This window comes from Gymnoscopelus braueri (genome assembly GCF_963280865.1).
Source record: "Gymnoscopelus braueri genome assembly, chromosome: 1".
Taxonomy (NCBI): domain Eukaryota; kingdom Metazoa; phylum Chordata; class Actinopteri; order Myctophiformes; family Myctophidae; genus Gymnoscopelus; species Gymnoscopelus braueri.
The window spans coordinates 46,117,152-46,132,016 of record NC_137603.1 but is presented as its reverse complement, the minus strand read 5'-3'; the positions used below and the strand labels follow the sequence as shown (position 1 = coordinate 46,132,016).

Sequence of the window (14,865 nt, the reverse complement as noted above, 5' to 3'; positions counted from 1 at the left end):
TGCAGTAACAACACTCAAAAAAATAAAATAATAAAAAGAAATCAACCCACCAAAGTTTGAAGGCTTGCAGTCAATAGAAACTCACTGTTAGGGGAGCTTTCACTGTGCACTACAAACAGATGGACACACACACACACACACACACACACACACGCACACGCACACGCACACGCACACTAATACAGTATACACACGCAAGTTTGACTGTTTCTTACTACAACGTTGGTTGCCACTGTCACAATTCAGTCCCCCCCCAGTCCCCCCCACCCCATTCACATACAGTACACATTTACGAAGCACAAACACACATACAAATATTATTGTGGTGATTCCTTACTTGGATCATTTATTTATTACTAACAGTATTCCAAACTTAAATATTTACATCTCTCTCTCTCTCTCTCTCTCTCTCTCTCTCTCTCTCTCTCTCTCTCTCTCTCTCTCTCTCTCTCTCTCTCTCTCTCTTTCACACACACACACACACACACACACACACACACACACAGACACAGACACACACACACACACACACACACACACACACACACACACACACACACACACACACACACACACACATTTTGTTTTTCATCAGAACCATATTTAGATCCATAAATACTTACGCGACTAACATGCTAATCAAACCACTGTTGTTCCATTACTATGGTAATGACTCCCTATATTTACCCCATGCTGATTTATTAAGGGAAAGGCTTGTGGATTTATTGTGAAAGTGATTTTAAAAAAACGATGGCGTAACCGCAATTCACTTTTATTTTTGCTTTCTCACTCAATCTGTTTCTACTGTTCTCCTCCCTTCCCCTCTATCTCTTCTTAATACCACCCTCTCTCTGTCTGTCTGTCTGTCTGTCTGTCTGTCTGTCTGTCTGTCTGTCTGTCTGTCTGTCTGTCTGTCTGTCTGTCTGTCTGTCTGTCTGTCTGTCTGTCTGTCTGTCTGTCTCTCTCTCTCTCTCTCTCTCTCTCTCTCTATCTCTCTCTAGTTGACCCCACTAATCTCTTGTAACAAAGCTGTATAATATATACATATAATATTATTTTAAGCCATCACAGGCTGGTAGAAAATGTATTAAAGGGAAATATTGCACATTTACAGGGCAAGCCACCAACCGGATGAGTAACCTGCACACTGTCTGCATTGTAATATTGTTTACATGCCTACATGCTTACACCCTAGCTTAATCTCATTGCCTTTCTCATACTCTCATACTGCACTGTATAGCTTGATTAAATATTCACTGCTTTTGCATTTAAGTAGCTTCCTGGTATACAATTTTTGTTCTTTGATGAATAAACCTATAATTGCAAGCAGTCATTGTATTGCACAATCAATGCAGTGATAACAGGATTAAATCATCATGTCTTGGTGCAACTCCAATTACTGTACATGGCACTGATTACAAGTGATAACCGAGAGTCCATGTTCTTGTTCTTGTTGTTCATGTTGAAAAAACATATTTTAGAGATAGATAGATAGATAGATAAATTAACAGGACTAGAATGTTAAGGAAAGTTATATAATAAAACTAGAAAAAGTGCTCCTCGGAGCACAGGTCTCCGCCAGGTCAGGTAGGTTATTATGGGCCGGCAATGTTCGGAATTCGCCAATCAGGATGGAATTTTAAAAATCGCACAGAACCATCTTGATCACTTAACTATAGAGATAATATGTACCGATTTGCATGATGTTTGGACAACATTTGTAGGAGTAATATAAAAAAGAAAAGTGTTGCAAAAATCGGCCTCCTGGTGGCGCTATAATAGGGCATTGTTAAAAGGGTGGCATTTGTTCCTCAACGTAGTGCGAATGTGCGTGTAAAGTTTAACCGCAATCGGACGCTGTGTTCATGATTAGCGGCATTTTGTTCAAAACGGGCCCCTCCTGCAAACTTTAGATGTCAATTTTAGCCAATCAGGATAGAATATGAAAAATCTAACAGATCCGTCTTGATCACATAGAGACCATGTGTACCGATTTGCGTGAAATTTGGATACAATCTGAAGGCTTAATATTAAAAAATGTGTTTTACATAAGTCGGCCTCCTGGTGGCGCTATAAAAGGCAAATGTGAAAAATGCAGGGCAAAGGTTTTTCCTTGGCCTCTAGGGAGTGCACATACAAAGTTTTACACAGATCGGTGCAGTTATAGGTAAAAACAGTTATAGGTAAAAACCCGAATCGGCCTGTTATAGCACCACCATGAGGCTGATTTGAAAATTTTCAAGTGGCATTTCTTCATCGGCCTAATGGGAACGTGTGTGCAACATTTCACAGAAATTGCATGCTGTGTTCATGATTTGAGGCATTTAGTTCAAAACGGAGTACTCCTGCAAACTTTGGAAGGCAATTTTAGCCAATTTGGATGGAATATGAAAAATCTGAAAGATCCGTTTTGTTTTATGACTATAGAGATACTGTGTACCGATTTGCGTGATGTTTGGACCAAATCTGTAGGAGTACTGTCAAGAAATGTGTTTTGTAGAAATCGGCCTCCTGGTGGCGCTATAACAGGCCCATGTGAATAATTTGGGACAGAGGTTCTGCTCTGGCATCCAGGGAGTGTGTGTGCACAGTTTCGCTGCGAGCAAGCCAATGGTGCCGGAGATTAGCTGTACACAGACAGACAGAATGACACACACACGGACACACGGACGGACGGACAGACAGGGGTTAAAACATACTCTCTTGCCATGCCTTTCGGCCTGGCGGAGACAACAATAATATAATAGGAAAGGTCACAGACTGCTGGCTTAAAGGGATAGTTCACCCCCAAGAAGACTTTGTTTCTATCGATGACTCACCCCATGGAGACTTGAATTCATGGATATTTTTTTAGTTTTTGTCGCATTCCTAAGCCAATAATTTGATGACCGGCAGAAAGATGCTAATGTCTCAGGTAGGAGACTCAAAGTTGATAGTTTGAGTCTCCTACCAGAGCCGCCGCCGGTCATCAAATTATTGGCTTAGGAATAAGGGGGCACGGTGGCGCAGTCGGTAGTGCTGTCGCCTCACAGCTAGAAGGTCCTGGGTTCGATTCCCGCAGGGGACGCTGTGGGCGCTGGGGGCGTGTTCTCTCCTCCGCATCATCAGTGCCCATACCCAAGGTGGGGTTGGCGAAAGGGCCTTTCTGTGTGGAGTTTGCATGTTCTCCCCGTGTCTCCTAGGGTAGTTAATACCCTCACAAAAACATGCAGTAATCCTGGTCACTATACTGCCTCCCCCTGGCCAGCCGGGGCGCCTGATGGAGGGGAAGGGAACTGGTTGGAATAACGTGTTCCTTCCACGCGCTACGTCCAACCAGGGAAACTCTCCCCTGTCAGGTGACAAGAAGGTCAGTTGGCTCTCATGCATTGAAGGAGGCATGAGCTCGGCCCTGGCCTCCCTAGGTTGGCAGAGGGAAGGTAGTGCCCAGGATTACATAGACAATTGGCACTGGGTGTAAAAAATAGTGTTACAAAATTGTGGGTAAAAAAAATATATATATTGGCTTAGGAAAGCTACAAAAAGGTAAAAATCTCCATGAATTCAAGTCTCCATGGGGGTGAACTATCCCTTTAAATCTATCTATCTTATTTCACCAAACATTGGTAACTTTTGAACTGCTCCCTGGTGCATGCATTAATACCATAAACAAGGGAAGTTCAAGTGAAGTAAGAGGGCATTGCATTTAATTTATCTAAATGGTGTTTGTTCAGACATAACATCTCTGTCTGATCCCATCTCTTTCTCTCTTCCGAACAAAGCGGCTGATAATGTACTTTAAACATGGAGGCAAAGTGACATCAACCCTCGGGAGATAGATGCCCTTCTCTGACTCTGTGCTAAAAGTTAGAACCAGCCTGAATAATGTCAATACTAGTTGCTGTGGTTGCTGTTGCTACTGAGCGGGTTGCAAATAATAATCAAAATAGTATTTTGGATAAATTATCCTGTGTATTATTGGTGACTCTATCTGTACTGTATTTCCAGCCACCGCATGCTACTTTATGTCAGTGATTCTCAAAGTTGGGTCCGGGGACCCCGAGGGGTCCTTGAAGGGGTTCCAGGTGTCCCCAGCAAAATGTGTTAATTAGCATCACAATCAGTTTAAAAACTTGAACCATATTTTATGCTTTGGATTTTCTAAAATAGCAGATCTACAAGCTCACAACAGTAGATCTGCAATTTTTTGTGATATATTTTTTTAAAACATAAATCTTGTGTTGGGGGGGTTCCGGTACAAAATATTTTCAGATGGGGGTCTGTGATACATATCAATTTGGGGGTCTTTGACATGAAAAAGTTTGAGAACCACTGCTTTATGTAATGACCCGGGTATTTCTTTTAGTAATGTTGAGAGTGGGGACAGGAAGGAGCCCGTCAACAGCGTGACGCTGGTTGACAACTGACTTTGTTCCTGTGTCCTAGTCTCTATCCTCCGCTCCCACGGATAATGACAGTCCTGTGAGTGTGTGGGTCTGTCCCAGCCTCTCCTTCTACCTCCCAACCAAACTCTACCTTTTTTAAATGTTCTCCTCTCTTTCTGTCACAACTTCTCTCTCACACAGCCACCACAGCGACTACCTGTAATGACCCAGGCATCCCGGTGAACGGGTCCCGATATGGTGACAGCAAAGAGCCGGGTGACAGCATGACATTCCAGTGTGACCCGGGTTACCAGCTCCAAGGACAGGACACCATAACATGTGTTCGAATGGATAACAGGTTCTACTGGTCGCCCGACCCTCCAACGTGTATAGGTACGCTGAGTGTCTGTCTGTCTGTCTGTCTGCCTGTCTGTCAGTATGTGAATCTACACAATAAAATAACTCAGTGTTCATTTAACGTAGGGTACTTTTTCTGTTTTTCATCTATGGATTCGACATTACTCCTCTAGACCCAACTTTTGGTCTAGAGGAGTAAGAGGAGGTTCCCAAGTTTGGGAACCACTGCTCTAGACCACTTTGTGGTTAAAGCATGCGAGGATGCTTTTCCCTGTGTATTTTTGACTTATTTTTGTAAGCGGCGAGCTTCACTGTAAAATGACTGTTCGGTATCAAGCCACAGGCCCAAGTACTTGGTGTGCTCAACTCTTTGCAGTGGAGTACTGTCCAAGCTGGAAATAGAACAAGAACGAGCTTTAGATTTTATGTTTTGACGTGTACCAAAGATCATAGTAAAAGATGTAGTTTTATTGAGTTGCAATGTGTTAGCTGCTAACCAGTCCAGTACTATAAAATAGTCAAATCGGATTGCAAAGCTGATTCAATTTCTGATTGAGTAGTTTTGTAAAGTGTATAATACTGTATCATCGGCATAGAGCTGGACACAACATTCTGAACAGATTGAGGGGAGGTCATTAATAAGAAATAGAAAATAGAAGTGGACCAAAGGTTGAGCCTTGAGGCACACCTCGTTCTTGAACTAACAGGTCAGATTTACATCCTTGTATGATGACACACAATTCTTTCTATTATGCAAATACAAGTTAAACCACAATAAAGCATTATGTGACAGACTAACAGAATACAATTAGTCTAAAAGAAAGTAGTGGTCAACCAAATCAAAAGCCTTTTTCAAATCAATGAAGGTGACTCCTGTAATTTTTTTGTTTTCAGATGCTGAGAGTTTTAACAAAGCGGTGGTTATGGAATAATTTGATCAAAAAACAGATTGAAAAGGTGATAAGATATTATACTTGTTATGGTAGTAGTTCATGTGTAGTTCATGCTTGTAAAACGTTGCAGCTAATTTTTTAGTTCAGTAGCTCCAAAAGTGGGGTCGGGGGTTCCAAATGGACGATTGTAGGTCTGTAACTCTAAGAGCGTACAAGGATCCTTTTGGTTCCATTTGTGTGCTCTCAGACCCCTCTGATGGGGTCCTTGAAATTAAAAAGTTTGAGAGCTACCAGTATGAGGATGGGGACCTTGGGAACTCACTGGTTGTCCCTGCTGAACTCTACCGGGTCAAACTCTTGACATACTCATCAATCGCCTAGGAGTGCACAATAGCAATCTTTCACTTCTCCTATTATTAAAGACGACTCCGCAACAACAATGCTGGCGTAATGCTTTGGCAAGACTACAAGTCAACTGCAACTTCAAGTTTGAAAGTATTTTCTGTATAGGTTACCACAATTTGCAGTTACACAATAGATCACCATAAGAGTAGAGGAAAGGACAATGTAAAATAACCAAACAATACATAAATAAAGACAGAAAGAAAAATAGAAAGAAAGAAAGAAAGGCAGGCAGAGTAACTCAGTCTCCTGTGCAAGTAGCAACAGATATGAAATATAGATATGAAGTGGGTGGTCCTAAGGTCCCAATATGGCATTCTTAATTAACCACGGAGTGTGTCCACAGAGAAAACTGAATTTTAACGCTTACTTTTCTGAAATATATAGCCAACAATGATCATTATTTACTAGGAAATAGGACTGTGGCACTGCCTCTTTAACAAGTCTGATGGGAGTTGTGTTCAGGGGTTTCTGAAGTCCTTGCACATAAATAGTTATCATCCATGGAAAACTGTTGACCCACAGGCCACATGCAGCCTGCGAAGTGGTCCAATCATGCGCCAACTTTGGAAAGTAGTTATCGCATCATTGTCTGTAGCCTGCTGTCTGTAGCCAGCTGTGCCATGAAGATTGTGTGTTGAGTCTACGTGAATAAGAAATGTTAAAAAATTCAAAAGGGAAGAACCATGGGACGAAAAAAGATTATAGATTTTGTTTGATCGGTCTTTCTATGCACAGTATACCTATTTATCCTTGAATACATCTGCATAAGATTATATATTCCATTCTACTGATACGTCCAATTGCATGGGCCAGAATGTTTATCTGTCCATGGCGCCCCTTCCTCTATCTGCACCTCTTATTATTTATTTCTCTTTCTTTGTTCTCTCTGCAGCTTTTCATCTTTCTTTTGTGAAAGAACATTTACACTCTTGAAACCCACCAGGCGGCAAGCATAAGCGCACAGACACTGCTTTTCTTCCACTCTATGTTAATGAGTGCAGCCCTTCTCACTGCGCACAAATGCTGTAATCGTCGCGCACGTGAAGATTCTTTTTTCCAGGCTCTGGCCTGGAAAAAAGTTAGTCCACACGCATTCTCATTGAAATGCATTAACCAGACTTCCCGCCATACCAGGTTGGACCAGGTTTGGCGAGAACAGTCACACACAAACATGCGCAGATTGTGCTCGCAATAAAATGCTTGTGCGGACGCTTTTTTGGTGGGTTTGAAGCGTAAAATGGAAGGTTCTAGCCTCTCCTGTGTGTGTGTGTGTGTGTGTGTGTGTGTGTGTGTGTGTGTGTGTGTGTGTGTGTGTGTGTGTGTGTGTGTGTGTGTGTGTGTGTGTGTGTGTGTGTGTGTGTGTGTGTGTGTGTGTGTGTGTGTGTGTGTGCAGGGTTTTTCTTGGCTCAAAATGGGCCTTTTGGGGGGTGACTACGCATGACAGGACAATCCATTCCTTATATTTGACAGAAATCTATGCGTTTTCCTATTTCTAACCAATTGATAAACAAAAATGTCTTATACTTGAGTAAATGAAACCTCAATTAAAATTTCAATCAATGTTATTACAACATTGGAAAGGAGAGGGAAGTAGAATGCCATAAACAATTTGAAGGGTCAGGTGATTGATTTCTTGATAGGTACATAACAGCTCAGCTTACTTAGGCGTCTTGGATACATACATCCATTTTGGGGGTGCCAAAAATCCCCTATGCAGGCAAACCTGTGTGTGTGTGTGTGTGTGTGTGTGTGTGTGTGTGTGTGCGTGTGCGTGTGCGTGCGCGTGTCAGTGCACCCTGAAACTAAATATCTCCTGACATCACTGAGCTTACATGCATGTGTACTCACATCCACCTTCACCCCCCGCTCTGTCTCTCTACCCCCCCTCTCTCTCTCTCAAACCCTGCCTCTCTCTACCTGTTGGGAGGTAATATCAGTAGTCCACAAGGGGTGATGCTCTCATGATTATACTCTACTCTACCACCTGTAAAAAAAAAAAAAAAAGCCATCTCCATTTGTCTCTCTCTATAGCTACCTATGGGGATAATATGGGTGGTCTGTGATAGACGACTCTCTCTCCCTTAAGTACCCCTAGCCCGAGGCCTTGTAAATAATTACCCCCTTCTCACTATCCCTGTCTGTGTTTCTCCCACTCTCTCACCTCTCTATTTCTCTCTCTCATCTCTCTTTCTCTCTGCAGCTACCTGCGGGGGTAATGTTAGTGGTCCATCTGGGGTGATTCTCTCACCTAACTACCCTCAGCCCTACCCTCCAGGGAAAGAATGTGACTGGAGAATCAATGTCAACCCTGACTTTGTCATCGCCCTTATCTTCAAAAGGTAGGAGCGTACATCTCAACGGCTACGTACATAGAAATGCCTTGACTCATTTTATAGCCAAAAATCGGATGTGAGCTACAGGAGAATGATGCACTGTTAGATAACTAGCTGCTTACAGGGGCATGCAACCATGCAGCCATCATCTCAGCCTCTTCAGGGGTTCGGGTGGCGCAGTGGCAAAGTCACTGCCCACCAAACACGGAGGTTGTGGGTTCGAATCCACCGTGGTGCATCCGGCTTTGTCGAGCGTCTACACGAACACAATTGGCCCGTGTTTGGGGGAGGGAAGCCGAACGGGGAGGGTGATATGGGTCATTGCACGTACTCCTACGGGTTGGGGCGGCACCTGTCAGCGGGGAGTGTTGGGTGGGAGGAGTAGGACGAAGGTAGGTGAGTCAGTATAGGATACGACAGCAGTGACAACACAGAAATGTGTGTGGGGAGGAATCAATTGGCATAATGACTAAATTGGGGAGAAAAAGGGGTAAAAAATAATCGGCTACTCTAAATAAAAAGAGGGGAAAAAAAGGATCTCAGCCTCGTCACACAGTGACGGGTAAAATTGCACACAGTCAAAGCCACATAGATCTCATGGTTTCATGCTACTGACAGATCGATTGATAGTACGACAGACAGGGAAGAGAGTTTTCCAACTCTGAGACTGAGCACTGCACATCAACTCAACTCAACTCATCTTCACGACCAGGTACTTCACAGTGTGTGAAGTTGTTTTATGCAAGGTTCCTACAAATTGCACTTATAACAGTGCTTAATATGACATTATAAAATGGACAGTTCTGTTGCTTGTTGCATTCTTCTGATTGTCTGAGTCCTGTTGTAAAATACACAATAAACACACACCTGGCCTGCGCACGGATGGCCTAGTGGTTAAGTCGCATACCTCACGGCAGAAAAGCCCCTCCACCCCAAAGAAATTACAAAAAAAACACTCACCTGGCCCGCATGTATCAGTATCTCTAAGCCAATATCTTGTTTACAATATTTACCATACTGTTCCATGCGTGTATATTTTTTTGGTAAGACTTTATATTAAAAGGATATTTCACTTTCAAAAAAACTTTTGGTCGTTTATCGTCTACTCAGGCCCCCCAGACAGTTTTTAAGTTGCTCGATTCAGTATTTAGATATTTGATATTCATTTTATCAGACCTACAGTATACCCTTCCTATAGACCATATTCACACGGCGGCCATGTTTCTATGAAGTCAATGAAAGTAGCCACCCCGGGTGGCGGCACTTTCAATGTTAAATTCCAATATGGCCGCCATGTGAATATGGTCTATACAACCCCATTGTAACTTCAAACTCCATTTTAACCATGTTAGATTAATTGAAAACACCTGTCCTTCGTCCTGGTGACTCATACTGCCCTCCTAATACGTGAGGGGGCCGTGTTTTTCCGTTTTTCATTTATTTTATTAATTTTATTATTATTATTTTCATTTTCCCCAAAAAATATAAAAAATAATTGAAAAAAGTAATTGAAAAAACACGCCCCCCTCGCGTATTGGGGGGCGCTATGAGTCACCAGAACCAAGGACGGGTGTTTTTTATGAATCTAACATGGTTAAAGTGGAGTTTGAAGTTACAATGGGTTTGTATAGGAAGGGGGCGTGTCTGATAAAATGAATATCAAATATCTAAATACTGAATCGAGCAACTTAAAAACTGTCTTGGGGGCTCACAAAGTCCTGAGTAGACGATAGAATGACCAAAAGTTTTTTTGAAAGTGAAATATCCCTTTAAGGTCGGGTCTATTTTGTATTTGTCTATAATGTCTATAATGTTTATAATTATGCATAACAACTTATAACAAGGTTTATGAAGTATCATAACTTAAATAATATAACTGCTGGTCATAATGCATTATAAACTCAGTGGAACAGCACATTATAACTACCACGTAACACTTTACTTAGAGGTCGGGTCTATGATGCATTATAATCACATTTATAATGCATTATGATGCATTATAATGCACTAATGCTTCACAACTCACCACTAACACTCGTTATAAATGTTTTTAATTATGCATAACAACTTACAAAGACACTTTATAACTAACCAAGTTAAGGTAGTTATAATGTGCTGTTCCACTGAGTTTATAATGCAATATGACCAGCACTTATAATAAGTTACAAAAGTGTTTAAAAGTTGTGATGATTATAAACATTTATAACGAGTATTATAATGCCTTATAAGGGCATTATGAATGCGACTTTAATGCATTACAGACCCGACCTTTAAGTAAAGGTTTTTTCTATGGCAGGGGAAGAGAAGTGCTTGTTTTTGTCCTGCGTATGTGCAAACAAATTCTTTACTTTTTAAATTACTTCTTCAACACAAGGCAGATGGGGTTTGTAACAACGCCCCTAGCTTTTCTAAAATCACTGTAAACCACGGTCTCCTGGGGCGTATTGTTTAATTAGCCCATGATTAATAATTAACTTTGTTTGATTCTGTTGATTATGGAAGAACAAAATGTTGGTATGTAAACTGGTTTGGTGTGAAGGGCATGTGTTTTTCCTAGAGTTGAAAGTTTGATGTGTCTGTACTAAAGAAAGTCTTGAATCATGGTTCACATGAGCCATCATCTTTGTGGCTGACTGAAAGCATGTGCTGCTTCTCTGCTGTAAAAAGCCTGGTTTATAATTTATCGTACGACGGTGTATTAGACACTATGCTGAGGACTGTTCAGAACAGAACAGCCAACACCAAATACAGCTAGACAGAAAATGGGCCCCATTTACTAAATGTTTGCGATGGCGTTAATGCATCTGTGTGTGTAATGAAAACCACATGATCCGTCAACATGTGCACACAGGCTTTTTACACATGAGAACCAGGTTGTTATTGAGCAAAAGATTTTAGAGCACCTGGCCTCATCAATATGTATTTTAATCATACAAAAAGGATCAAAAAGTAAAGGGGAATTGGACTCTCTCCTCCCTCTTCGGCAAACGAGCAACAGGCCAAGGTTATTATGTTTAGAATTTTCTATTAATTTAGTTTTCTCCTTTTAACTTATGTTTTCAATTTCAGTTTGTGTTGGTTTTAGTTATTTTAATATGGGGTATTTGTCAGGAGCAAGATTCAAAGAGGTAAGAAAAAAGTTTTGTGTAATTAAAAATAACATTTTAGGTATGTTTATTTTGTTTAAATTTTCTAAATGCATAATGCAGTTACAGTTAGGTACCGTTTTTTAAAGGCATAAATATCATCTAGTGTGAGGTTTTATCTCATTCACTGCCAGAGTAAATAAATAAATAAATCGCCCACTGCCAGCAATTTTCGTTTTTCTTACCTTTTCAACTGGTCACAGAATATTTATATCCAGTATGATCGATCCCAGGACGGCTGATAAGCACGGAGTGGATCACTATACTGCCACGGGAGAAAAAAAAACACCCGCAACCCCCCCTTCTCTTGTTTTCAGGCTGTTGGATTTAGCATGTCTTGCCAAAATGCATGGGAAAAAAAGTAACTCAAGATACAGCCGTTTTTCCAAAAAAGCTAAACAGGAAGTGGATGGGGGGTGGGGGGGGGGTCTTTTGATGACGTGATCTCCTGGATCTGTTTGACTTGAGGGTGACACCGATCACTCAGGTGATCGACAACAGCGCCATCTAGAGGAAAAAAACCTAAAAGTCGCCATAAGTCGCCCTTGGCAGTGTGGGCGTTTGGACAGTCATATACTCCATATATGCTATTATAGCTATAATGTCCATAGAGAATCTATCCCCACCTGAAGGATGCTTATTAAACTTGTATATAACTTGCCTGGTACCATTCCATACTTCATCTTGTGGTGCCATCTAAAATTATATTCCTTGGCTTGCAAGCAGCCAAAACTTGTGTAGGCGATGAAACACAACGGCTTTGCATAGATGAGACCAGGTAACATAGTTTGCTGTCAATATTCATCTTTAAATGCCCTGTTTTCAGCACTGTCACATATCCTCTTTATACTTTTGGATAGTGTGTCATCATAGTAGCATCAGATTAAATGTTAAGCAGTCTGTCTCTCTGCACAAGTAGCAGCTGCAATTGATCCAGTTACGACCAATTTATGCGTCGACGTACAACGGTGTTGCGCCTCGAATATCAATCTGCGCGGCGTTGTGAGCTTGTAGATCTGCAAAGCGATCCTATGATGAATCATGCTTAATAATGTGACGTTGTAGCCTACGTCTTGCAGAAGGGGGTAATAATAATGAGAATAAAAGTATGTAAAATCATTCAAATTATAATGAGGTAGGTTCTGCTACATGGTCTGTCCATAACTGTAGACTATTACTATTCACAAATGGGAAGGGGGAAAAACAGCTCGTTTACAGTTTATATTATGCCACCTATCAGCTTACATTTTGATTCATTCTCTGTCTTGAGTTCCAGTACATTTTTTAACTATTCTTAAAATAGCCTTTCTTTATATGTTCTGGCCCGCGATCTAATGCCTTAGAAAAAAACTTTCATGTTGGTGCACCCTTCATAAATCCATTGACTTAGAAAAATGTTGCAAGGGAAGTCTCTCTGTGACATGCCACTGCACAGTTCAAGCCTGGATTGTTTCATTGCACGGTGTCGAGCGGATAACACTAGCGAACCAAGTGGCATGGATGAGAAGCGTTGTGAGGTTGTAGATCAGATCTGACGCAATGCACCGTGGTAAGACGAAGCACAAATCAGGCAACAGGCCGTGTGTGTGTGGGTGTGTGTGTTTTTTTATTGTCTTTATTTAATATCAAAATACTATAGGCTACTACTAATTATAATAATATCGCGGAGCTAGACAGCCGGGCAGGTGATATTTTTTATTTGTGGTATTATGTATTATTGCTGTGTTTGGGCAAGCCCGAGAATCTGGATAGAATCCTATAGTGTGTGATGCCCTTAAGATAATCTGATAAGAGAATCTTAAAAGATTATCCTGTTGTGTGTGGTGCTACCAGATTTCAAAATCGTTTAAGATTGAAACAATCCTGTAAGGCCAGCTTTAATGTTTAGTTAGTTTTAGTTATAATAATATATCAATCGACTAATAATGAAGGGAAGGTTTTATAAAGGCCCGTACGTAAAATACTCACACAGAGGACTGCATGTATCAGTATAAATATATTTATATATTTGTTGTTGTGAAATTGTCATTAAAACTATTTTAATTGGGATATGTCTATGGTTTTCATGTACAGTAGCCATATTTGGTAACCGTTTTAGAAAAGCAATAAGCCACGCAATGCCATGTTTTACCGTGATTATAGAACAGCTAAATGGGTTTCACCCCTCGCTCCACACCGGGCCAAGCAATGCCCCTTAGCTGTTCTAACATCCAGGGTAGACCACGGCCTCTTGTGGCTTATTGCTGTTGTGAAATCCCATGCTGAGTTGCTTTGAGAAGACACTGTTGTCAAAACATCAGTAATTCTCTTTGCGCCTATTAAAGGGTTTGAAACCGTGTGCTTCAGCTTCTTCCTTTTTGATGTTGCTTTGGTCCCTGTCTGAGAAGCACCGGCCCTCATCCTTAAAACAGGTTTTAGCACGTAAACTTTCTCTGTATTTGAACCACTTGAGCCCTATTTTACAACTTTGTTGTATGACGACGTATTAAATTAGCCGATTACAAGCTCACAATGCAACGCGTTGTAGATCTGCTATTGCAATTTTAGAACATTTCTGTCCTTGTGGAAAGAGCAAGGGGCTAAAGGCTATTATTCCTTGTTTGCAGAGCCCAATTCCATAAACCCAATTCAGAATTGCCAAATAATCTACATGGACCTACTGTAGGCAGATGTGATTAAGAGACAATTGATGGTGATATGTATTGCAGGCATACAGTACATTATGCTGCTGTCAGCAGCCACCGTCCATGAATGATTATGCATATATCAATCGAAAAAACTATCACTCACATAAACATACCGTACATGTAATTTGTCATTTGTAATCATGCGTTTCCTGTGATCCTTAGTTAAATCCTTAGTGCCACAATTTAATGTTTTGACTAGTGTTATTTTCTGTAGATTATTGACATAAGTAGTTTTGTCTATTGCAGATAAACAACACCTTTTGTGTACACTTTCGTACCCGATAGAGAGAACGTCTGCTGTATGTTTACCTTTAGCATATAACATTAAAAAAAATTAAGCTAACCTCTTAACCTTTACAATACATCAAGGACACTTAGCTGCATTTTCCTTGCATAAACATGCATAAACAACACCATGTTTTGGTTTTCAGTGGTGTGGCAGCCTATGTTTACCAGTAGATTCTGATGTAAGCCTTAATGGTGCCTTTCTTTTCAACCTAAAGATGTTAATAGGGCTCATAACTAATGGAAGGGGAGAAGAATGGGGTTTCACATGAGGAAGAAGAGATAAAAGCATAGAGGATTTTCTCCACATTGCCGAAGGAGGAAAACTGACCTATTTTTGTTTCTTAATTTATTTATTTTTTGTTTTTCAGTTGGAGAACTCTCTAGCAACAGTT

General features: G+C 40.9%; 1 protein-coding gene across 1 annotated transcript in view; it reads left to right on the top strand.

Moving 5' to 3' along the window:
- LOC308074200 (CUB and sushi domain-containing protein 1-like) overlaps positions 1-14,865 on the top strand; it is a gene marked incomplete at its 3' end in the record, with an annotated part of 656,606 nt that overhangs the window by 486,216 nt on the left and 155,525 nt on the right. The window contains exons 29-30 of the mRNA XM_080413541.1: positions 4,566-4,757; positions 8,220-8,358. Coding sequence (XP_080269667.1) covers positions 4,566-4,757; positions 8,220-8,358 — 331 coding nt within the window. The remainder of the gene's footprint in view (positions 1-4,565; positions 4,758-8,219; positions 8,359-14,865) is intronic.